The sequence below is a fragment of the Physella acuta genome, unplaced genomic scaffold, assembly GCF_028476545.2.
Source record: "Physella acuta isolate Inbredline_101_S28 unplaced genomic scaffold, ASM2847654v3 ptg000032l, whole genome shotgun sequence".
Classification (NCBI taxonomy): Eukaryota; Metazoa; Mollusca; class Gastropoda; family Physidae; genus Physella; species Physella acuta.
In genome coordinates, this window is record NW_026731552.1 from 186,864 (window position 1) to 213,271 (window position 26,408).

At 40.1% G+C, this 26,408-nt stretch overlaps 1 protein-coding gene across 13 annotated transcripts in view; it reads right to left on the reverse strand.

The window, feature by feature from the left end:
- Positions 1-450: 450 nt before the first annotated feature.
- Positions 451-26,408, reverse strand: part of LOC131941926 (mechanosensory protein 2) — a 65,588-nt gene continuing 39,630 nt past the window's right edge. For 11 of the 13 annotated variants that reach the window (XM_059301570.1, XM_059301624.1, XM_059301563.1 and 8 more), the window contains 7 exons: positions 12,890-13,005; positions 12,019-12,091; positions 9,686-9,768; positions 8,760-8,963; positions 5,979-6,034; positions 3,271-3,349; positions 451-2,494 (listed from right to left, as the gene is read on the reverse strand). In XM_059301570.1, the coding sequence (XP_059157553.1) occupies positions 2,306-2,494; positions 3,271-3,349; positions 5,979-6,034; positions 8,760-8,963; positions 9,686-9,768; positions 12,019-12,091; positions 12,890-13,005 (800 nt within the window). In that variant the 3' untranslated portion in view covers positions 451-2,305. Of the gene's footprint in view, positions 2,495-3,270; positions 3,350-5,978; positions 6,035-8,759; positions 8,964-9,685; positions 9,769-12,018; positions 12,092-12,889; positions 13,006-14,384; positions 14,666-17,001; positions 17,106-17,229; positions 17,302-26,408 lie in introns of those variants that run through there. The other 2 variants (XM_059301553.1, XM_059301543.1) reach the window with 2 other exon arrangements.

Genomic DNA, 26,408 nt, shown 5'->3' on the forward strand with positions numbered 1-26,408 from the left:
CAAGATGTTACAATTCAAATGCGTTTACAATAATTATGTTTAAATTACTTTAAAATGTTCATAATAAAAAAAGGAATAGTTTTAATATTTTAAACAATGCATACATTATAGTTTAATGTATATAGTAATATATATTTATGTATAAATGTAACAGGTAAAATGGCTCCATTCAACAAATGAAGATTGAAATTTGAAAAAGATGAACAATGTTTGCCAGCAATAGGGTAGAAAATAACATGCAGTGATACAATTCAGAGAGACACAGAACAGCTTAGAAAAACAATTTTTTATGTACATTGTATTATGGTCCTTGTGGACAAATATTCAAACATTGGTTTAGTTTCATGGGTCCATTTATGTTTTTGGGTTAAAAAATGGAGCAATTCTAGGTCAACTGAACAAAGTTTTAAAACAATTGAGCAAATCTATTTAGCTTTTTTTTTTAAATAAAAAAAAAAAAGTAATTTATAAAACAACAAAAGAAAATGTGTCACACATCTGGCATATGTGCATATGATGAATTGAATGAACGCTAGTCTGAAGATATGAAATACAAGACTGCATAATTTATAAAGAAATGAAACACTTGTTTTCCTTCTGGATTAATCCAACTGTATCACTGAAATTGGTTTGTCCATTTATGGCTTTAGGTAGAAAGTAATGAAAATTTGACTACAATGAATCAGTTATTATTTTTTTTTAAATTCCAAGACAAATTAATCAAATTAAAATCAGGACTAATTGTTTTTAAATTCTGTAGTTGTAAACAATTTAAGTTGTTTTATTATGTTTTTTTAACCAAAATATAATTTTAAAATCAGTTGAATCAAGACTTTGAACAATTTAACCAAAAAGACAAGCCTGTTAGATATTAATCTACAGGTGCTATGTACAAACTGGCAAATCACAGACTATGGGCTCATTATGTTCAATAGAAAAGGCAAAGTTGGGACAGTCAAAATGGACAGGAAAATAGAAAAACATATTCACATAATAGTTATAAACCCCTCATATAATTCATATGATGGCCTTACTTAATTATATGATAGTACTTGGATGGATAAAGTACATTTAAAAAATTTAAGCTTGATTTTAGTTCTTTGACTGACCTCATATAAAGCTTTCTGGGAAAAAAATTGACACATTTTCATTTACCAACTTTCACATAATTTGTCTGATTATGAAATGAGGATAAATCCTTTTTGCTGTTTTATTTTAGCTAATATTTTAGCTTATATGACGTTACCAAACAATTCATTTTGGTATAAATGGAAAATATGTACTAAATATCTATTATTACACATTGTATACAATATACATCAAATGTAAATATAATAATTTTTAATAGAAAAATAATTCAGGCCTTACGGCATAGACATTTAAAAAATGATAAGTTAACAATTAAACTTAAAAGCATTAGATAATTATGAACCTAAAAACAATGAGTTTAGCTACAATTAAAACAAACTACTGATTAATGTGCCGTAAAAAAAAGGCGGAATCTCTTCAAGTGATATCAAACATTCAACAAGGCAGCTGAAAGATTCCATTTGTGTTTCCAAACACAGAAGAGTTAACACATCACATGACACAAACATTCACCTAAGTTTCCCCTTTTGGTGCTGTTTTTTCAATCACATGTAAAGTATAATTGTTTTAAAAATTCTTTTCTTTAAAGTATTCAAAAAATTATGAAAATTTGTACCTGTATTTTATCTTTAAAAAAAAATATCAAGTAGCCTACAGTAAGTTGTATAAGTTTTCCAAAAGGTATGTAAAAAAAAAAGTACACCTTTAAAGTATATTTAAAGCAACAGAAATTTGTAGTTGAAAATTAAATTAAAAATGACATTAAGTTGCACTGGTGTATGAAAATTTTAAAATTTAAGTTCGTTAACAAGTTGTTTAAAAACAGACTCTTCTGTTTTGATGTTAGGAGTGTGGTGAGTTGTTTTTTAAAAAGTCTAGTCTATGTCTATAAATAACATAAAGAAAACAATTAGAATAAAAAAAACTACTGGAGTATTTGGTCTTCATTTAAAATGTAAAAAAAAAACACTTTTTTTTAAAATATTAAAACCCGATCATTGATGTTGAAATAAAAAATTAAAGTAATAGAATTTTTTATTTTTTTAAAAAAACTGAACCATTTAAATTTTAAATGACCCAAAGTAAATTTTGATCACATGTGTATCAGTCTATCCATTTGACTGTTTACCCTCTAAATAGCTGATGTTGTACCCTATTATAACTGAGAGTTGTAAAAAATCATCTTAGTGATAACAGACACACCTGGCTGCCCCCACTACTTTTTCATGAAAACAGACAGCATGTCAATGGGCAGGGGGAAGATGATGGTGGAGTTCTTCTCTGCGGAGATGGTGTTGAGAGTCTGGAGGTAGCGGAGCTGCAGGGCGGCTGGTGACTGGATCATGATGTCTGCGGCTTCCTTCAGGGAGCGGGAGGCCTTCTGCTCACCCTCTGCTGCAATCACCTGGAGACATCGTTAGAGGTTAGTGTCAACACAACACATTTATTCTTAAGTGTCAAGTCAACAAAACATTTATTCTCAAGTGTCAAGTCAACATAACACATTTATTCTCAAGTGTCAAGTCAACACAACACATTTATTCTTAAGTGTCAAGTCAACAAAACATTTATTCTCAAGTGTCAAGTCAACATAACACATTTATTCTCAAGTTTCAAGTCAACAACATATATTGTTCCTTAAGTTCAGCTGAGAGGCGGTGCAGTTGAGTTAAAGCATACAAAGTCTCACTTAGGTACTCAGCTTAATTCTCCTGTATCCCAAAGCCATTCCTCTCTCTTGGTTCCTCTGTCCCTCCCCCCCCTCCTCCCCCCCACTTTTCCCCAGATAGGTTTATGATTTATATATCCACTCCCCCTCCTAATTGAAGTCCACCCAGTTTAAATTGTTATAAAAGCTTGAGCTAGAGAAAGTAAAGTAAGCTGGAAAATACACCAGTCTCAGAACCAATTTTAAAAGTGGGGGATGGGGGGGGGGGGAGTTTTGAATTCCTTTTTAACATTTTCTAAAACCACAACATGTTGACATGTAATACGGTATTAGGTTTTATACCTAACTGCGTTGGAGGAAATCCATTTCAATATTACAATTTAGAACAAAGAAGAATAGATAGCAATCAACTCTGGTACATAATAATTTCAACACGTACTTAATAATTTCATCCAACACATACCTTAGCTCTGGCTTATCTACATAATACAATACATTCGTCCAACACATACCTTAGCTCTGGCTTCTCTGGAAGCTTCAGCTTCAGCAGCCATGGCCCTCTGTAGCTGGACTGGGAGGCGGACATCTTTACTGTAGGGGAGAGACAGTAAGACAAGAGTTATTGACAAAAGTTTCTTAGTAAGACAATAGTTACTGGGAGCAGTTTCTATTTAGGACATTATCATTATGTACAGTAAACTAACTGCGTTACAGCATCAGGAAAACAAAATATTAATGTCCTTTTTTAAATTAGGCAATCATGTATTAATTTCTTCAAAAGTGATTAACAATATTTAAACTTATTAAAACACCCAAGCAAATGATATAATAAAATATGCTGAGTCTAACAAATTCTAGACAGCCAAGGTTATTTAGACTAGGACTTGATGCTAGAAATCTCTATACCTCCCCCACCCCACCCTACCCCACCCCACAGACCTAATGTCCACTAGAAGATTAGCATCCCAGGACAATTTGGGACAATTTAACAGCTCTCACTGGACTTTTTTTTTTCATCAGAGCTGGGACTTATGGTAGGAGAGAGATTATGGAAATGGTCAGAATTGAATTAGAGGGGGTGGAGGCAAATGTGGAAGGAGGACAGTAGTGCTGAGGTGTGGGTGGAATTGTGGGTGGAGGTTGGTGGAAGTGTGCCTTAGGGTGTTTGTTTAAACCTGCAGAGTGCCTCTGTGTGCTACAAGCCCACACTGTGCCCATACAAGCCCACAAAGTACCTTGAACAAGCCCACAGGGTGCCCGTACAAGCCCACATGGCGCCCGTACAAAACCATAGGGTGCCCGTACAACCCCACAGGGTGCTTTTACAAGCCCACAGGGTGCCTGTACAAGCCCACAGTGTGGCCGTACAACCCCACAGGGTGCCTGTACAAGCCCACAGGGTGCCTGTACAAGCCCACAGTGTACCAGTACAAGCCCACATTGTACCAGTACAAGCCCACAGGGTGCCTGTACAAGCCCACAGTGTACCAGTACAAGCCCACATTGTACCAGTACAAGCCCACAGGGTCCCTGTACAAGCCCAGTGTACCAGTACAAGCCCACAGTGTACCAGTACAAGCCCACAGGGTCCCTGTACAAGCCCAATAAGTACCCTGAACAAGCCCACAGGGTGCCTGTACAAGCCCACAAAGTACCCTGTACAAGCCCACAGGGTGCCTGTACAAGCCCACAGGGTGCCTGTACAAGCCCACAGGGTGCCTGTACAAGCCCACACTGTGCCCATACAAGCCCACAGGGTGCCTGTACAAGCCCACAGGGTGCCTGTACAAGCCCACAGGGTGCCTGTACAAGCCCACAAAGTACCTTGAACAAGCCCACAGGGTGCCTGTACAAGCCCACAGGGTGCCTGTACAAGCCCACAGGGTGCCTGTACAAGCCCACAGGGTGCCTGTACAAGCCCACACTGTGCCCATACAAGCCCACAGGGTGCCTGTACAAGCCCACAGGGTGCCCATACAAGCCCACAGTGTACCAGTACAAGCCCACAGGGTCCCTGTACAAGCCCAATAAGTACCCTGAACAAGCCCACAGGGTGCCTGTACAAGCCCACAAAGTACCCTGTACAAGCCCACAGGGTGCCTGTACAAGCCCACAGGGTGCCTGTACAAGCCCACAGGGTGCCTGTACAAGCCCACACTGTGCCCATACAAGCCCACAGGGTGCCTGTACAAGCCCACAGGGTGCCTGTACAAGCCCACAGGGTGCCTGTACAAGCCCACAAAGTACCTTGAACAAGCCCACAGGGTGCCTGTACAAGCCCACAGGGTGCCTGTACAAGCCCACAGGGTGCCTGTACAAGCCCACAGGGTGCCTGTACAAGCCCACACTGTGCCCATACAAGCCCACAGGGTGCCTGTACAAGCCCACAGGGTGCCCATACAAGCCCACAGGGTGCCTGTACAAGCCCACAGGGTGCCTGTACAAGCCCACAGTGTGCCCATACAAGCCCACAGGGTGCCTGTACAAGCCCACAGGGTGCCTGTACAAGCCCACAGGGTGCCTGTACAAGCCCACAGGGTGCCTGTACAAGCCCACAGGGTGCCTGTACAAGCCCACAAAGTACCTTGAACAAGCCCACAGGCTCTACACCAACCATGACTATCTGGGTCATGACACTACTCCATTACATGACATTAGACCAGTCCTACATTAAGTAGTACCAGATTGCTGGGTCAGTTATTTTAAAAAAAAACATTCACTGACATTAGTTTACTAACAAGACAATTTGGCATGCACGACTAACGTAAAAAAAAAAAATAAAAACCTGGCATGCATCATGTAAATATTGCCCATGCACCAACCATGCTTACATTAAACTACAATGGGGGAGGGGGGGGAAGTTACATGGAGGTGAGATGGGTGCATAAAGATATCTACCTTTTACCATAACGTAAACAACAATAAACATAAGGATGCTATTAGGGATACTATCATAGTGCTTGTTTGAGTAATGTCACCCCCCCCCATCCCACTTAGCAATCTATATATCATTAAAATCAAATCACAAATCAAGGGTTGAAGTTATAATTTATGCTAGTTAAAGATTCAGTACTTGATTGGGGTAGGACTTCTAAACACATTTGCTGCTAACCAATCACAATGCATTGAGGTGTGGTGGAGCAGAGTTGAACAATGGCAGTACAAATAGTTCTTGTTAGGAAACACGACCCAGAGTACTAGGAGCACAATGCATACTTACACTTCCACACGTTCAACCTTCACACCCCACGGATCAGTGGCCTCGTCCAATGATGTCTGAACATAGGGAAGAGACAGGCAGGCATTGTCATCAATGAGGTTTTAATAGGGGTGCTAGCTTGCTAGTGGTTATATATAATATCTACTTGGCATAGACAACAAAAATTTTTGAATAATTAAGAGCTGAAGAGATGTACAATAAAACAAAACTTTTTCAATATTCAAGAGCTTAAGAGATGTAAAATAAAACAAAATTAAAAGATTTAAAGTAAGCTTTCCATGGAAGCATGATATCAATATGGGATTTTTTCCCAAATCAAGAGGCAGTTTGTTATATAAAACAGACGCTATTAATATATATAAAAAAAAAATACCACAAATTATTTTTGTTAATATTTCTAAGGTCTAAAAAATTAATTTTGTAGTTCTGTAACTTTGAAGACTTTTGTTATAATTTTTACTTAAAAATTCTATCACACAATCTTATTGATAAAAAATTGGATACATGTTTAACTAAGCCAGCATAAATGAGATAAATTTCCTTTTGTTACAAAGAAAATAAGCTCTAAGATTTCTAAAATCTGTTCTAATTAGGATCAATCAAATAACAATTTTATTCAAAAAATTATAGCCAATGTTCTAAATGTTGTTATTATCTCAGTTATTTATAGAGAACCAATCAAATGACTATAATTTTATTCAAAAGAATATAGCCTATGTTCTAAATGCTGTTATAATCTCAGTTATTTATAGACAACCAATCAAACGTATCTGACCTGATCACATGTAAAATTGTAAAAATAGACATTGTTTTAAGAAGAGTTAAGTCTAGATTATTCCATATAAAAATTGTAAAGTTTATTTTACTAAACTAGATTCCCCTTTTGGTTAAAAGAATGATGCACCTTCTTTTGTTATTAAAAAACAAAACAAAAAAATCATGCAATAATATAAGAGTAAAAAAAAGTATGCACGATTTACAACAGGCCATAAATTCTTGCAGCAGGCAAAAAAACTAATGGATAATTCACTTGAGTGCTTGCTTTATACTTTATAAATTTCACATTTTATAATGGAACAAGTAGGATTTTTTTATTACATGTAAAATAAAATAAAAATTAATATTCCTTATACTCAAAAAGTTAATTTAAATGCTTTTAGTTAATTCTTATTAACTGAATTTTAAAAATATATTTTAACAATTATATTACTTTCTATTAGGCCTACTATTTTAAAATAATAAATGGGTACTAGATCTTTTTATTTTATGAACTAATATTTCAAGATCTGCTGATCAAGAAAATTAATTTATTTTTTCAAACTTTTCAGGAAATTGTTTGGCTTCATATCTACTTTTAGTTTCTTATAACAATAACATAAATATGACTAAATTGAATGTAGCCTACACTCTACACAATAGATGCTACACATTCCCACAATGCATCAACTAACAGGAAACTGAGTTGCCTGAGACAACACCAGGTTCAAAGGTCAAGCCAGGCTTACATCTCAACCCTCTCCACGTGGATCCCCCACGGCTCAGTGCACTCGTCCAAATTCGTCTGAGGGAAATCGAGTGACAGGAAAAGATAGACCAAAGGTGAGAGATAAGAAAACCACAGTTTTATGGAATATGGCAATCTAGCGTGCCATACAAATTCAAATACACAGTTTTATAGAATATGGTAGTCTAGTCTGCCATACAAATTCAAAAACACAGTTTTATAGAATATGGTAGTTTAGCCTGCCATACAAATTCAAAAACACAGTTTTATGGAATATGGTAGTCTAGCCTACCATACAAATTCAAATACTCAAATTAACTGGAAATTTACTTTTTAAAAACATTTCATCTCCTCTAGCAGCCAGAGGTTATTCAAATTTGACAGTGGTTTAGTGACTGATAGTAAAAAGAACAAAAGGATAACTTTTGTGAATATTGTCAGAAAAGCATCCATTTTAGAAATATTTAGCAAATAAAATATATTTTGTTTTGTAGTATCTGAAAGTGAAATTTAGAATTTGATCTTTAATGCAAAGAAAATAAGAAAAAAAAGAATGAAAATTTTAAGTGTGGGTTTTGCAGTGAAATTTGTCATTTAAGAGATTTGAAAAAGAATCTAAAAGCTGAAAAAATTTGTCAGAGGTTGACACAAAATGCAAAACAAACTAAAATGTTGAAAACAACAGAAATTACCATCCAATTCTCTTCACCACAAATAGAAACCAACTTTTTTATTTTCATGGCTTATGCATGGTACTTCACTCACTAGGGCATAGAAGTATGTGATATAACCAATTAAAATCTTAATAAATTAATTTTCAAAAACATAAACTGTGCAATAAAGATGAAATGGCTTTTGGGTAGCTATATAATATCTTATGATTTTTTATCTAAAAATGTGTAGGTAAATATGAATATATGTTCTGTAGAGAACATTAAAACATTGAGGATATGACATCAGTTTTTTATATTCAATAAAATCAGAATGTTTTCAATAAACTAGCTTGAACTAAAATTTTCCCTAATTTAGTTTAAAATTTTTTGATCTGATTAAACAAATAGATGGTTTCAATTTGCAGTCAAATGAATGGGAGCTCCTGGTATTTGCTTGAACAATACATGAGTGATGTTAAGGGGTGTGAGAGAGTGGTAAGCAGTGCTCTAGTCCTCAGGTCCACACTGAGACAAACACTAAAGGACTAAACTGACAGCCAGACACCTGTCATGACACAGCCAAGCCTACACCAACTGCTGACAGACAGACAGACAGACACACACCTGCATAAGGTGGCTGATGTTCTCTCGGTCTGACAGGATCTCACTCAGGTTCTTGGTGCCCAGAACGTTCCTCAGGGTGGTGGCGGCCAGCAGACGCGTGGATCTGTTGGCGTCTTCCACGTTGGTGATGGACATGGTGGCGTTTTTGACGCGGTAGTACACAACAGCGTCCACGGCAACGGTCACTGAGTCTCTGGTCAACACCTACAACAGTAAACACAAATTTTATCTTCAACACCTACAACAGTAAACACAAATTTTATCTTCAACACCTACAACAGTAAACACAAATTTTATCTTCAACACCTACAACTTTAAACACAAGACAAATTTTATCCTGAGATTCAAGGTAAAAACAGTATTCAAATTTTTCACAATTATTACTTTAAGTAAAAAACAAAATTTTCTATTTAAGCCAGGGTACTGAACTAGTGATTAGTGGGTTAGCAAGTGTAGGTTTTAGTCTTCTTCTTCTTCTTCGTTCTTAATTTTTAGTGTTGGGAGGGATCGAACCTTATCTGCCAGAGGGTTTGAACTCAAGACATTTTTTTTATTTATCAACCATGAGCTTTGCCGACTCAACCATGCTTCCATCACAATTAAGGATTATGTGTCAACTGGTTATGTGCCATTGAGGCGATTGACTCCGATTTCAGCCTGCTTTTCTTTTTGGATTTGCTTTCATAGCCTATGTCCAACCAAAAACAAACTACAAGGCAGCAGTTGTTTGATTTTGGAGTTGTCTCTCCTAGAAGAGTGGCTGTCCTCAGCTAACGAGCCTCATCTGCCCAAGGGTTCGAACTCGAGACTTTTCTGTCTAGCAACCATGAGCTTTACCGACTCGATCACGCAGACCCCCCATAGGTTTTAGTGATAGACCACATCATCCTACTAGAGTGATTTGAGAAAGTTAAAAAAGTTCTCACCTCCTGTGGTGGGACATCAAAGGACACAGTCCTGAGGTCAACTTTAGTGTAGGAGTCCATGCAGGGAATGATGAAAAACAGACCTAGGCACAAGAATATTCAGTGATTGTTTCACTGTTACATCAGTCTCATAGTTACATAATGTGATTGGTTGTTTTATCAGTCTCATATCTACATAATGTGATTGTTTCACTATCAGTCTCATAGTTACATAATGTGATTGGTTGTTTTATCAGCCTCATAGTTACATAATGTGAATGTTTCACTATCAGTGTCATAATTAAAGTTAGTTAAAGTCTGCTAACTCAAAAAACTAAAATAACGTTTCATGATTGATTTAGATCACCCAATAGAGTTAGCAGAGTCAGTAATTTTTTCCTTGAGAGTTAACCACAGTGTATTTACAAAAGGTTAAACTAGTTAAAGGTTAAGCTAAAACTGGTAAAGTATTTACAGGCTAAATCAGATCACAATACTTCATACACATTAGCACACAAACAAAAAATCAATTAATTGCTTAGGCCCTAGCATCTGTTTCTATGTAATTATCCCCCTTTTATCAGAGTTATCCCTCCCTGTACACATAAAGCATTACCTAATGTTTTTCTGTTATTCTCTGTCACTAAGCTGCACTCATTGTCTCCCCTTACTAATTGGAGACTGGAGTAAAAGGTTAAAAGCCCAATAAACATTCCACTGATTGGGTGTGTGGAGTATGGGGTTTTCCTAAACAAGTTACATTTTTATGTTGCTCAACACCCAATTACTGGTACAAGTTCCAGAACAACCAATTACTGGTACAAGTTCCAGAACAACCAATTAGTGATACTAGTTCCAGAACAACCAATTAGTGATACAAGTTCCAGAACAACCAATTACTGGTACAAGTTTGAGAACGACCAATTACTGGTACAAGTTCCAGAACAACCAATTAGTGATACTAGTTCCAGAACAACCAATTACTGGTGCAAGTTCCAGAACAACCAATTACTGGTACAAGTTCCAGAACAACCAATTACTGGTGCAAGTTCCAGAACAACCAATTACTGGTACAAGTTCCAGAACAACCAATTACTGGTACAAGTTCCAGAACAACCAGTTATATCAAGATGCCCCATTGTAAATATCTCACATGTATTGTCTATAGCACAAACTTTGCGCTCTGTCTAGCCCTGAAGTAAAGGCATCTATTCAGCAGAAGAAAGTCCACCCCCCCCCCTCCCTGAACGAAATGAAATTTATATAGTAAACATACTTTTACCAATGTTGTGTGTCCCCCCAGAGAATGTTGACCGCGCCCCCCCCCCCCCAAAAAAAAATATCAAGTAGTGCCCCCCCCCCCCCCCCACGGAAGATAAAAGTCTGGAAGAAACACTGGGTGTAGTTAAAATAATCGCTGGGCCTTGTTTTATTAAATCCCATGACATCACAACTTCCCCTCTGGTGATCATGGAAACCAGACAATGTAGGAGCTAAAGGGAGACAAAACCAGACACTGGAGGAGCTAAAGGGAGACAACACCAGATACTGGAGGAGCTAAAGGGAGACAACACCAGACACTGGAGGAGCTAAAGGGAGACAATACCAGACACTGGAGGAGCTAAAGGGAGACAACACCAGACACTGGAGGAGCTAAAGGGAGACAACACCAGACACTGGAGGAGCTAAAGGGAGACAACACCAGACACTGGAGGAGCTAAAGGGAGACAACACCAGACACTGGAGGAGCTAAAGGGAGATAACACCAGACACTGGAGGAGCTAAAGGGAGATAACACCAGACACTGGAGGAGCTAAAGGGAGACAACACCAGACACTGGAGGAGCTAAAGGGAGACAACACCAGACACTGGAGGAGCTAAAGGGAGACAACACCAGACACTGGAGGAGCTAAAGGGAGACAACACCAGACACTGGAGGAGCTAAAGGGAGATAACACCAGACACTGGAGGAGCTAAAGGGAGACAACACCAGACACTGGAGGAGCTAAAGGGAGACAACACCAGACACTGGAGGAGCTAAAGGGAGATAACACCAGACACTGGAGGAGCTAAAGGGAGATAACACCAGACACTGGAGGAGCTAAAGGGAGATAACACCAGACACTGGAGGAGCTAAAGGGAGACAACACCAGACACTGGAGGAGCTAAAGGGAGATAACACAATGCCACATTCCTAGACTCCAGGTTATCCCCTAAGACCACCAGGTGTGGTGAATCATCTTGTTATTAAATCAACCTCTCCATCTGGCCTCATTAGCCCCATTTTCCTCTCAAATTCTACCTCCTTTTCCCACCTGCCAACGACTTAACTACCAGGAATGTTTAAAACTTACCTGGGCCCTTAGCACCACCAGAGACAAGACGACCCAGTCTAAAAATAACTGCACGCTCATACTCCTGCACAACCTGTAATGATAGGGGGGGGGGGGGAGGTAAATGATGGAAACAAAAACTTGAACTTAAGTATTAAGAAATAATTGTAAGACAGGTATGATTTGATTTTCTTTAAAAAGTGCCCCAGAGAGAGAGAGAGAAAGAGAGAGAGAGAGTCTATATCCAACAGACTCTGGAATGGTTGTGTGTACCCTTAGATCTAATGTTTTAGCCTCCCACCCAGGCAGGCCATATGGTAAATGCATTAAGTTCTACAGTAGCATAAAGTGTGGGCTGGTTGCTTGTTTAAAATTAAAGTATCTAAATGACTGCTGTTAACAGATCACTCAGTTCTAAAATAGCTTGGGGGAAACAGTAAAAACAAATATGAAATATGTCCCAGAAACTCTCCTGCTAAACCATTCAAAGAAAATTGTCTTCTTTTGTAAACAATAATACCAAAACAAATCTTGAAACCTTGGACGAACCCTAAAATCGGGCAAAGTGCTATGGTTCCCTTTTTTAAAATGAAAAAATAAAATATTGCCTCCATCAACTTGAACTAAAAGTATAAAAATAAGTCAAATGAATTTAAAAGTTTGACAAGAGAAGGTCTAAATGGTCGGCTTACCTTGATACACAGGCACAGAGAGAATGGGAAGGTACAAATGGTCAGCTTACCTTGATACACAGGCACAGAGAGAATGGGAAGGTACAAATGGTCAGCTTACCTTGATACACAGGCACAGAGAGAATGGGAAGGTACAAATGATCAGCTTACCTTGATACACAGGCACAGAGAGAATGGGAAGGTACAAATGATCACCTTACCTTGATACACAGGCACAGAGAGAATGGGAAGGTACAAATGATCATCAGCAAGGACAGGGCCCAAAGGATGTAGCCACAGCAGCCAATGCCTGTATTGGACACTTCATTGTCATTGTCTGTGGAAGATAAGGTAGGCTGGTCAGTTCAGTGTTAGACTTTGGTCAATAGTTAAACTTAAATCAGTGGTCAGTGGTTAAACTTTGGTCAATAGTTAAACTTAAATCAGAGGTCAGTGGTTAAACTTTGGTCAATAGTTAAACTTAAATCAGAGGTCAGTGGTTAAACTTTGGTCAATAGTTAAACTTAAATCAGTGGTCAGTGGTTAAACTTTGGTCAATAGTTAAACTTAAATCAGTGGTCAGTGGTTAAACTTTGGTCAATAGTTAAACTTAAATCAGTGGTCAGTGGTTAAACTTTGGTCAATAGTTAGACTATGGTGGATGGTTCAACACGGTTTAGTGGGTTAGACTATGGTTGATGGTTTAACACGGTTCAGTGGGTTAGACTTTAGTTGATGGTTTAACATGGTTCAGTGGGTTAGACTTTGGTTGATGGTTTAACATGGTTCAGTGGGTTAGACTTTGGTTGATGGTTTAACACGGTTCAGTGGGTTAGACTTTGGTTGATGGTTTAACACGGTTCAGTGGTTTAGACTTTGGTTGATGGTTTAACATGGTTCAGTGGGTTAGACTTTGGTTGATGGTTTAACATGGGTCAGTGGGTTAGACTTTGGTTGATGGTTTAACACGGTTCAGTGGGTTAGACTTTGGTTGATGGTTTAACATGGTTCAGTGGGTTAGACTTTGGTTGATGGTTTAACATGGTTCAGTGGGTTAGACTTTGGTTGATGGTTTAACATGGTTCAGTGGGTTAGACTTTGGTAAATGTGTTTTAAGTGGTGAGTGCAGCTTTAGGTTAACCTTTAGGGAATAGTTAAACTTTAAATAGTGAATAATACTGGAAGGCGAGTTACATGTTTAAGTTTGATTATTAGGGTTTAGCTTCGAAATTTAATGTTAAACTGTTGCTGGGTGACACAAATGCTACTCAAGTTGATCAGATCAGTAGCTGAACACGGAGTACCTTTTCATCTGGTTCGTGTTAGTGCTAGAATAATCTAACGGCCAGGATCAAGTCATATAAGCAATGGCTGTCTTGAAAGTATTCAATGTATCAAGTAAAAATAAAGAATCAGTGAAACAAATGGTAAGGCAGAAAAAATTAAAAAAATACCTTTTCAAATAAGAAAAGGATGAAAGGGAAGTGAACTCACGTATAGTTTAGAAAATTGGCAAAATGTGTTGTTTTTTTTTTAACTGACAATATCTGAATTTTAAAAATGCATAGTTTAAAATAAATTACAGATAGATAAACTTGAAAAAAAAAACTATAGATAAAAAAATAATGTCAAAATGCGAATCTTGAAAACGTATTCTCCTAAAAAAAGAAACGAATGAGTATATGCAATGACCACGGGGTTGCTATGGTAACCGACCTTTGGCATTGTTTAAGTGAGCGTCCATGGGTTTGACCTTATTCCCAGAACCAGGCCGCGTGAACTCTTGTTGTTCCTCCACGTCCGACATCATCAGTCTTTGTTGGACACTAATTAACTCTTGCCAGGTCACTAATTAGCCGCGGCAAAGTCACTAATTAACCGTATCCTGCTCACTAATTAACAGTAGTAACCACAGACCCGACACTGTTAAGTTAGTTTTGTTTACACCGCCTCAGATATTAAAGCCACAACACTCGCGATGATCCGGTATCAATTCACTGTTGTAAAAAATATAACCCTCAACAACTCAAGTACACAGATTAGCACAATAAAAGGTAAAATAAAATAAAGCACAGACTAAGAAAAACACAGCAAGCCTCGCCTTATTAGTGTGCTTGTGAAACTATCAACACACCACGTCACAAACCACTGTTTAAAAAATCACAAGGAGCGTGTTGAAACTCTTACAACAGAATGTCCCACTATCACATCGGGAGCTATGCAACTCTCACAACAGAATGTCCCACTATCACATCGGGAGCTATGCAACTCTCACAACAGAATGTCCCACTATCACATGAAGAGCTAGGCAACTCTCACAACAGAATGTCCCACTATATCCTATATGCGGCAGGACTACGTTAGTCAAAGCCAGCTGTTAAAAGGTTAATGATGAATGATCGGGTAGCATAGCAGCGGACTAACAGAACTTGGGTCTACTTATCAGATCGTGGAGCCCTCAAACTACTCTAACATGAAATGGCCAATGACAAGAACACACCAAAATATCGCGATTTTAAACAATGTTTAAAATGCCTAGAGATTTAAATGTTCACAAATTAAAACTTCGAAATTTTAACATAAGATTTTTGGAATTAAGGAGCAGGAATTTTGGAGTTTTAGCCCTAAACTTAAAGTCAAAGCTTCTCAAAATTAAACTCTATCAAACCATAATTCTCACTAAACTAAACTTAACCATTTCAACTACTTCAGTTCTTTTAATTAAGTGATCTGATCTTTTAACATCAATATCCAACAGACTAAGCTTAACACTTTAAACTAAAAAATCACACACATTTACGCACGTTTACTAACTTAACTTTATTAAAAAAAACTAAACGTTGTCAATGTAATCTAGTGAAAAGTGAAATAATAGGCCTAAACGACCCCCCCCCCCAACGCATTTTTTTAAACATAAGGTAAATCAATTTTTAAAATGGCCTGTTCAATCCCCCCCCCCCATCATTAATATTTAACACAAGGTAAATCAATTTTTAAAAGGCCTGTTCAATTATCTCTCCCCCCCCCCCCCATCATTAATATTTAACACACGGTAAATCAATTTTTAAAAGGCCTGCTCAATCCCCCCACCCACACCCCCAATATTCAGCGGTATGTGTATAACAAATTCATACATTATTGAATCAAGTAAAGTCACACGACCCCACCTAAACCCACAACACCACGTTGTAAACACGACAAAAATAGACGCTCGGATTTTCCTTTTGTTGAGAAAAATTAAACCCTAGGTAACAGCTTTATGTTTGACCTTAACGCAAACATTGCTGATCTTAGAGAAAATTTAAAAAAAAAAAAAGATTATCTCCTGTCAAGAACAGAAATTTGCACTAAAGCGTAGCTCTAAGAGGTATTAACTTTAGATCTAGACGCGATTTATTTTAACAAACTTTTCTTCAACACGTTGGCACCAATGTAGCCGTGCTAGTACCTCCAGACAGTGAATTAAAACCTGGAGTTCATGGGACTTCACAAGACGAGCATCCAGCTGACCAGCGGTCACTGACCACTGCAGACAACACGCTCATGACACGGGCGCCATGTCGGGTCATGATGGCGTAGTTTAACGAGCACCCAGCTGACCAGCGGTCACTGACCACTGCAGACAACACGCTCTTGACACGGGCGCCATGTCAGGTCATGATGGCGAAGTTTAACGAGCACCCAGCTGACCAGCGGTCACTGACCACTGAAGACAACACGCTCTTGACACGGGCGCCATGTCAGGTCATGATGGCGAAGTTTAACGAGCACCCAGCTGACCAGCGGTCACTGACCACTGAAGACAACACGCTCTTGACACGGGCGCCATGTCAGGTCATGATGGCGAAGTTTAACGAGCACCCAGCTGACCAGCGGTCACTTACCACTGCAGACAACATGCTCTTGACACGGGCGCCATGTCAGGTCATGATGGCGAAGTTTAACGAGCACCCAGCTGACCAGCGGTCACTTACCACTGCAGACAACACGCTCTTGACACGGGCGCCATGTCAGGTCATGATGGCGAAGTTTAACGAGCACTAGCCAGCGCAAGTTACCGCCCCTAGACTGACACAGTATCAATTAGGTGGTGCAGATTAACACATTACCCTAACACGGTACTTGTATTTACTAAACAAACTACCCCTGCGACACATTTAGTGAAGACACACCAACGTGTTGAAGGTGAGTACTTCACGACACAGGCCGTGTAACCAGCAAAGCGAGGACACAATCGATGAAAATACAAATCTAGGTTACTCGCCAGCTCGTGAATTCTGCACACACGACACGCGCATCACCCGCGTAAACACAACAAAACGTTCCCGCTGACCAGAATTACGTAACACAAGTCCAACACCACCGGCCCATGGTCTACACTGAAAACGACAGCAGAAACCGTTGGTGGAGATCGTAGTAAATGTATTGAACTGCCGATAAAAGAAAGCCAATCAATACGTCAGCCAATGCAGCAGGCAGACTTCCACAGCAGACGACGGGAAGAGGAGTCCAAGGGACCTTATCAAGTCAAGACGGTCAAAGGGAGAGAATTAATAACCACCTTCGTTTTCTTTTCTTTCTCACACGGAGAGATAAACCAAAAGTATAGAAGGGGGTCGACTGAACCTTCTGTAGCTTTGTGGGCTAAAGAAGTGAATTTATACGCACATGATATGTGGCCCACATCAATTGATATATGGTCCATATCAATGGCTGTGTGTCAATTGGGACAACTATGTGGCAATATATTATAAATAGACATACATGTAGGTCATTATATATATATATATATATATATATATATATATATATATATATATATATATATATATATATATATATATATATATATATATATATATATATATATATCCTGTATGTATATAAAGCACGGCGTACGTCATGAAGCAAGGTTTGTATACAAGGTAACCCTAGACAACACCAACACCATGTAGTTAGCTGAACCTAATAGCAGCCCTACTCAAAGTCCAGGCATTGGCCAATACCATCAATACCATTGAAACTTCGATACTGATTAAACAAAAATCGATCACCCATTCCCCCGAGTTATTCATTACCGTCAGAGATCGATGTCCCGATGACATCAATTGGTAATCTAGACCGAAGTTTTTAGATTAGTTTTTTGCGAATAATTTAAAAAAAAAAGACGGTTTGCCAGAATTACGAAATACAGTTGGTTTAGTATTGGTGCGGTGGTTCCTGGTTAAGACTCGTCAATTAATGACGTCATGCTATTATGGCAGATTTTTCCCTTTCACCTGAATGGCACCAACCTTCCCAAAATAAAATCACTTGCCACAGCAACCACACAGACACCTGCTCGTGAGTCGTATATCTAAAGAAATTAACATTTTAATCACAAAGCAACACAAAATGTACACTACGTCACGTTTCAAAACATGACGTAAATCAGTCACAAGTTAGAAGACACCCCCCCCCCCCCTCCTCCCAACCTGCTCGTGAGCCGTATATCTAAAGAAATTAACATTTTAATTACAAAGCAACACAAAATGTACACTACGTCACGTTTCAAAACATGACGTAAATCAGTCACAAGTTAGAACACCCCCCCCCCACCCCCAATCCCAACCCTTAAGCATGATATCTCTAACGGCCAACGGTTCAAGTATTTGCACTAGTAAATATAGCCAGGTAGGTTTTTAAAAGGACACCAAAAAAAAAAACCCATGACATATGCATAAACTAACAAGCTTCAGCAACATAGTTCAACTGATATGAATTATTTTTTACAAATCCAGGCCTGGACTGCAGGTTTACAAGGATCACCCTCCACACAGCTGATGGGTGCTAGAGAGGGGATGGGCTGCAGTGGTGAAATGAATGCCGGCACAGTTGTGTTAAAATACGGGCTACCATCTATTTAACATCATTCACTAAATCTAAAGATCAATAAACCCCAAATATTTCAGTAGGGGTCTGGTTATCCTGTATTCCTTTGTCCACTAGCTGACCCTCAACCCTCCCCCCAACTCATCATATCGCTTTGCCGTTTATTTTTAAAACTACGGGGCTGGAAAAACATACCACAGAATACCCGATAAATCCTCTTATAGACAAGCAGAGGCGTAGCGAACCATCCGGCGCACGGGGATAAACTTTCAATTTGGCGCCCCCCTCGGGAACAACCTTTCAAGTTTCAATGTGCACCCCCCTCCCACCTCAAACTTTCAATTTCCACCCCCCCCCCCCTCAAACTTTCAATTTGCACCCCCCCCCCCCCCCACCGATACATTTTTTATATTTATAATGCAAAACTGCAGCTAAAATGAGATTTTAATTTGTTTTTCCAACCCAAATCACTACTTCAGTCGTAGTTCACATCTCTTTACAAGTTTGAACATATCGCTAAGTTTGAGAAAGAAAACCAAGCTATAACCTCTAGATATTGAGGGGTTCCACCAGACCCCCCTGACCTGAAACACTTGACCCCACAGACCCTACTTTGTGTTTGATTTATGTCGGGGTGAGGTTCACAGAGGGACAATAAATAAAATCTTTGTTTGAACAACTTCGGGGAGTTTATAGCACGGCCGCTCAAACGTTTTTGTGAGCCGGTTCTTGTGATATATCACAATTTTTGTGAGCCGGTTCTTGTGATATATCCTCAACACCCGCTGGCTAGATGGCGTGTTGGTTGCTTGTATAATGAGACATCACTTTCATGTGTACTATAACACCGGATAATTACTTTAAAAAACAAAAACCGGGTTTTGTTTGTTGACCAGCAACAAAAATGTTTAGAAAAACAGCCGTTTCCTTTTTTTCAGACGTAGATTCTTTTTTTTTTTAAATCATCACATTATTTTTTATTTTTTAGACAACCCATTTCAGTATATGAATAAGGATGTTCGCAAACACATATAGAAACATGACTGTACAGGATCGTGTATAAAAACATGTATAGGAAAATGGAAACATGTATAGGAAAACGGTAACATGTATAGGAAAACGGGAACATGTACAGGAAAACGGGAATATGTATAGGAAAACTCAACATGTATAGGAAAACGATAACATGTATAAGAAAATGGAAACATGTATAGGAAAACGGTAACATGTATAGGAAAACGGGAACATGTACAGGAAAACGGGAATATGTATAGGAAAACTCAACATGTATAGGAAAACGATAACATGTATAAGAAAATGGAAACATGTACAGGGAAACGGGAACATGTACAGGAAAACGGGAACATGTACAGGGAAGCGGGAACATGTACAGGGAAACGGGAACATGTACAGGAAAACGGGAACATGTACAGGAAAACGGGAACATGTACAGGAAAACTGGAACATGTACAGGAAAACGGGAACATGTACAGGAAAACGGGAACATGTACAGGAAAACGGGAACATTAACAGGAAAACGGGAACATGTACAGGGAAACGGGAACATGTACAGGAAAACGGGAACATGTACAGGAAAACGGAAACATGTACAGGAAAACGGTAACATGTACAGGAAAACGGGAACATGTACAGGAAAACGGGAACATGTACAGGAAAACGGGAACATGTACAGGAAAACGGTAACATGTACAGGAAAACGGGAACATGTACAGGAAAACGGGAACATGTACAGGAAAACGGGAACATGTACAGGGAAACAGGAACATGTATAGGAAAACAGGAACATGTATAGGAAAACGGGAACATGTACAGGGAAACAGGAACATGTATAGGCAAACAGGAACAGGATTTAAAAACAAGGTAGGGCACACGTCACGGCGCCACCAGTGAAAAAAGGTTTCGTGAAACTCCTATCATGGTGGCCTGGCTATATTTAGACTGATTCTCAAACAGGTTGCTGTAGCTATAATTACACACACACAAAATCGATTCTTGCATTACAGCGCATTTTAGTTCAATACTAAGCAATCCCCCGATTCAAAGCCAAGTTCACGGAATACAAGTACGTCATAGCGATACATTCAAAAAATCGGAGCCGACATAATCAAATACATCGCCTGCATTAAGAACTAGGCTGGCGGTACGGTGTTTAAAACAAAAGATATCCTACAGTAATGAAAACTGTCATATTTTTAGAAGCGAGAATACAAAAAAACTACGACGGGAGAATAGAATTCAAGGGATGTAACCAAAAAGTTATCCCCCTGCTTGGATCAATGTTAATTTGTTTTCACTGAGGACTTGGTGGTGGCTATAGATTGGGTTACGCCTCTGTTTATCTGTTTACATACTGCTTTTATAAAGTTACGTTTTTTTTTTTTTGCTGTAATAGTGTTTAGTAGCGAGCGTGTATTTTGTTCGCGTGATGGTGTTTGTAATCTCTGGGTTTGTTTGTGCGAAGCCTGGCTTTAAGAAAATGTAAAGATACACTTGAAATACATTGGAATGTGTATTACGACAAACGGCTTTATATCTCTAATATCAGGACAATAGAACGTCAAATCGAGATTTTGTTCATATGTTGGCGTGGTGATTAGGGCTAGGATTAGTGACAGAAATAAGAGTAGAATTAGGTTTAAGGTGAGGGTTAAGGCTAGATTAGGATATAGCCAGAGTTAGGCTAGGGTTGATATAAGAATATGGCCAGAGTTAGGCTAGTGTTAAAATTAGGATATGGCCAGAGTTAGGCTAGGGTTAAGATTAAGATATGGCTAGAGTTAGGCTAGGGTTAAGATTAAGATATGCCCAGAGTTAGGCTAGGGTTAAGATTAGGATATGGCGAGAGTTAGGCTAGGGTTAAGATTAGGATATGGCCAGAGTTAGGCTAGGGTTAAGATTAGGATATGGCCAGAGTTAGGCTAGGGTTAAGATTAGGATATGGCCAGAGTTAGGCTAGGGTTGAGATAATAATATCGCCAGAGTTAGGCTAGGGTTGAGATAAGAATATCGCCAGAGTTAGGCTAGGGTTGAGATAATAATATCGCCAGAGTTAGGCTAGGGTTGAGATAATAATATCGCCAGAGTTAGGTTAGGGTTGAGATAAGAATATCGCCAGAGTTAGGCTAGGGTTAAGATCAAGATATGACCGAGTTGGCGTGTCCATACTCAACAAAGACAATGTAACTGTGACACTCCTAGCCGGCAACCTGAGAACTAACAAAAGCGATACCACGGTACTAGGTGTGCACGTTAATTACAGTGCATTTAATTATTTACCTGTCACCTTTGTGTACAGAAAATAATCTTTGAGTGGAGTCGTCACTGCCAGGACAGGAAGTGGTGATAAACATCAGCATGGTGGGTGTGGATGTGTGGGGGTCGGTGTGGATATGTGGGGGTCGGTGTGTGTGGGGGAGTCGGTGTGGATATGTGTGGATGTATGGGGGGGCGGTGTGGATGTGTAGGGGTCGTTTTTGGGGTGGTGTGGATATGTGTGGATGTGTGGGTGTCGGTGTGAGGGTCGGTGTGGGTGTGTGGATGTGTGGGGGTCAGTGTGGGTGTGTGGTGGTCGGTGTGGGTGTGTGGGAGTCGGTGTGGGTGTGTGGGAGTCGGTGTGGGTGTGTGGTGGTCGGTGAGTGGGGCCGGTGTGTGGGGTCGGAGTGGGTGTGTGGGAGTCGGTTTAAGGGTTCGGTGTGGGTGTGAGTAAGCGGTGTGGATTGTGGGAAATGTTAACGCCTTTACTTCTTCCATACAAACATACTTATACGATCTATGTCCTTCCCCCGGGCAATAAATAATCTCCAACCCAATACTTCACAGTTTGACACAACAAAACACCGCCATCTTGAGCTGCACTCGCGTTGCCAGGCAACCGCAAACAAACGTATTGACGTTTTAAAAACTGCCAAGGTGTGAAAATGAAACGTTTTAAAAAAAAAACACAAAGCGAGGTGAGGTAATTGTCACCGTGTATGCACTTAAACGACCCAAGGGCTGAGAGGAATTTGATTAGACGGGCCTACAAAGAGGGTTTCTAACATCACAGCAGAGGGCACCAGATCTATGTCGACGTTGTGCTTTACATCAGAGGGCAGGCGAAACGATGTGATTCAAAACACGAGAAGCATGAAATGACTTGCTTCTAGACAAAATGACGTGCTTCAAGACTAAATGACTTGATTCTAGACAAAACGACTTGATTCTAGGAAAATGAGGGCGCATAAAATGACTTGTTTCTACGAGCTCTAGTTATGATATATCGAGGGAATTCCATAGTTAATACCGACTGAGCTGTTTTTAAGCCTGGTTAGATGTTATAGTCCGCAACATAAAAAGTGGGAATATGAAAACGGAATAAAGATACTGATGATATAACGAAAATGGCTACTGTAATAAAAATGTGACCGTGGTGTACACTATAATCCACATGGGTTACGTGTTGCATTTGACTGACATCTCAAAACAAATCTTAAACTAGATTCCATTTACACAAGGTTAAAAAATATTTTTCCCCATCTGATGTATCCCCCGTGTTAAATTCCCCGTTTGGGATAAAAATCTGGAATAAAGTTGGCTGCGGATAAGCTTACAAGTGTGACGTCACAGCAACCTAGCGAATCAGCACACAACTGTGACGTTCATTTCTCCCTGATAGCGTTACACAACTTCACGGGGTTGAAATATAACAGCAAAATATGCATATGTCGCCAGCAATATTAACATACACGCCGTCAGCAATATTATCATACACGGCTCAGCAATCATAGGTATTGTATAAGGTGTCAGTTTTTCAACAATTGCAACCTGATCTGAATTCCACTTCACGGTAGATGGGTGTGTGTGTGTGGGGGGGGGGGGGGGGTATGTGGCATTGTTAGACAATGGCCCACTATGGCTGTAAAACATACATCAACAGATCAGTGTGAAATGTGACGAACAGCTCTATAAACACATCTACAGCTACTTGTGGCCTGTGATAACTAATGATGTATAAACAGTATTAGCTTGTGAAATGGGACTACTAATGTTGTAAAAAAGCAACATCAAACGCGTGTTGCTAAGTGTGGCGACTAATGCTGCGGGCAAACATCAATGGCTTTGTTTACCAATAGATTAGACGGGTCCCGTGGCGCAACGAGGCTCTCTGGCGTCCAGGGACCGAGTGCATGCATGGCGAAATCCCATAAACGATATCGATATTGCGAAATATATCCAGTATTAAGCTCTAAGCCGCAGCTCGAGCAGGCTAGTGGGGTGCACCAGTCCCTGACAACAACCCACTTTCTCTGTCGGGTGCACTTAACTCCCCCCCCCCCCTCCACTTTAGCAGGAAGTAATGGAAACCAACGTTACAGAGTGCCCACCTATAGGTACATCGTCCCAACCTTAGGTACAGCGTCCCAACCTTAGGTATATCGTCCCAACCTTAGGTACAGCGTCCCAACCTTAGGTACAGCGTCCCAACCTTAGGTACAGCGTCCCAACCTTAGGTACAGCGTCCCAACCTTAGGTACAGCGTCCCAACCTTGGGTACAGCGTCCCCAACCTTAGGTACAGCGTCCCAACCTTAGGTACAGCGTCCCAACCTTAGGTACAGCGTCCCAACCTTAGGTACAGCGTCCCAACCTTAGGTACAGCGTCCCAACCTTAGGTACAGCGTCCCAACCTTAGGTACAGCGTCCCAACCTTAGGTACAGCGTCCCAACCTTAGGTACAGCGTCCCAACCTTAGGTACAGCGTCCCAACCTTAGGTACAGCGTCCCAACCTTAGGTACAGCGTCCCAACCTTAGGTACAGCGTCCCAACCTTAGGTACAGCGTCCCAACCTTAGGTACAGCGTCCCAACCTTAGGTACAGCGTCCCAACCTTAGGTACAGCGTCCCAACCTTAGGTACAGCGTCCCAACCTTAGGTACAGCGTCCCAACCTTAGGTACAGCGTCCCCAACCTTAGGTACAGCGTCCCAACCTTAGGTACAGCGTCCCAACCTTAGGTACAGCGTCCCAACCTTAGGTACAGCGTCCCAACCTTAGGTACAGCGTCCCAACCTTAGGTACAGCGTCCCAACCTTAGGTACAGCGTCCCAACCTTAGGTACAGCGTCCCAACCTTAGGTACAGCGTCCCAACCTTAGGTACAGCGTCCCAACCTTAGGTATATCGTCCCAACCTTACGTACAGCGTCCCAACATTTACTGCCTAGGAACCTGTTTATTTGTGGTCCATGGTGCGATCATATCCATCAATGTCTGCCAAGACAACTGATGCTAGACATGCTGGCACTTCCTATCAGGGACGTGCCTGATACATCAGATATTCGTTCAGATCTAGACGTTCTAATTTTACCAAAATTAGTTCATGCGGTTATTTAAATAAATACAACGAGGAAAACTGTAAATTATAAAACGAAATGTATACACGAAATGATTACTGTAAAAAACAGAGTTGTAAAAATTCTAAGTGTGATATCGCTTGAATAAAACGCTCTGCCATTTGACCAGTTTCATATATCACACTTATACTGTGTGTGGCTACGACTGTTCTTAATGTAAAAAAAATCAGTTATTAGATCATGTTTAATAGTCCTTGATTATTTTCAAAAAGCAATAATTATGTGTATACACAATAAATATGGCTATCTGTGATTGTGCATAAATCTAATGATATTTCAATGGAAGAACTGTTTTCCCTCAATAATCGGTTAATCCCGATAATTCTGTTACACTGTATATAGTCAAAGTAGCCGTACGGGATTAATCCCATGACAATTACTTGATAAAATAGTCCCTTCCGCTGCCAGATTGAGTGGAGCGGCGGGTCGATACACGACAAAATGTCAACATGTCAGGGACCGCTGGCGTTTAGCGTCTGGCACTCAATCGATGACGTAAACACGCAAATAGTTTACGGCGTAATTGGTTTCTGTTTGTCCCGGGGACATTCGTAGGCTTAATACTAGGGACATTTGTAGGCTTAATGCTAGGGACATTCGTAGGCTTAATGCTAGGGACATTCGTAGGCTTAATGCTAGGGACATTCGTAGGCTTAATCGTAGGGACATTCGTAGGTTTAATGCTAGAGACATTCGTAGGTTTAATGCTAGGGACATTCGTAGGCTTAATGCTAGGGACATTCGTAGGCTTAATGCAAGGGACATTGTAGTCTTAATGCTAGGGACATTCGTAACATTCGTAGTCTTAATGCTAGGGACATTCGTAGGCTTAATGCTAGGGACATTCGTAATTTCGTAGGCTGGGTTACTGCTAGGGACATTCGTAGGCTGCTTTACTGCTAGGGACATTCGTAGGCTGGCTCAATGCTAGGGACATTCGTAGGCTGGCTCAATGCTAGGACCATTGTAGTTTTACGAAATACAGCAAGGATATTTTTAGGCTGATTTAATATTCGGGACATTTTTTTGCTTACTAAATACTAGGGATATTCGTAGGCTTAAGATAATAAAATTATCGATCTGTTTCATTATAGTCTATCCCTTCTTCCCTCCGTAGTCTCTGTCCAGTCAATCCCTTCTTCCCTCCGTAGTCTCTGTCCAGTCAATATTTCTTCCCTCCGTAGTCTCTGTCCAGTCAATCCCTTCTTCCCTCCGTAGTCCTCTGTCCAGTCAATCCCTTCTTCCCTCCGTAGTCTCTGTCCAGTCAATCCCTTCTTCCCTCCGTAGTCTCTGTCCAGTCAATCCCTTCTTCCCTCCGTAGTCCTCTGTCCAGTCAATCACTGAAGGTCCACTTACATGAGAGGGAGATAGGATCTGACTGTAGCTTTCACTTAGCGACAGTCCTTCGTACAAACGTCATCCAGCTGAATAGGGGGGGGGGGGGTCTTAGTTTTGGCTTA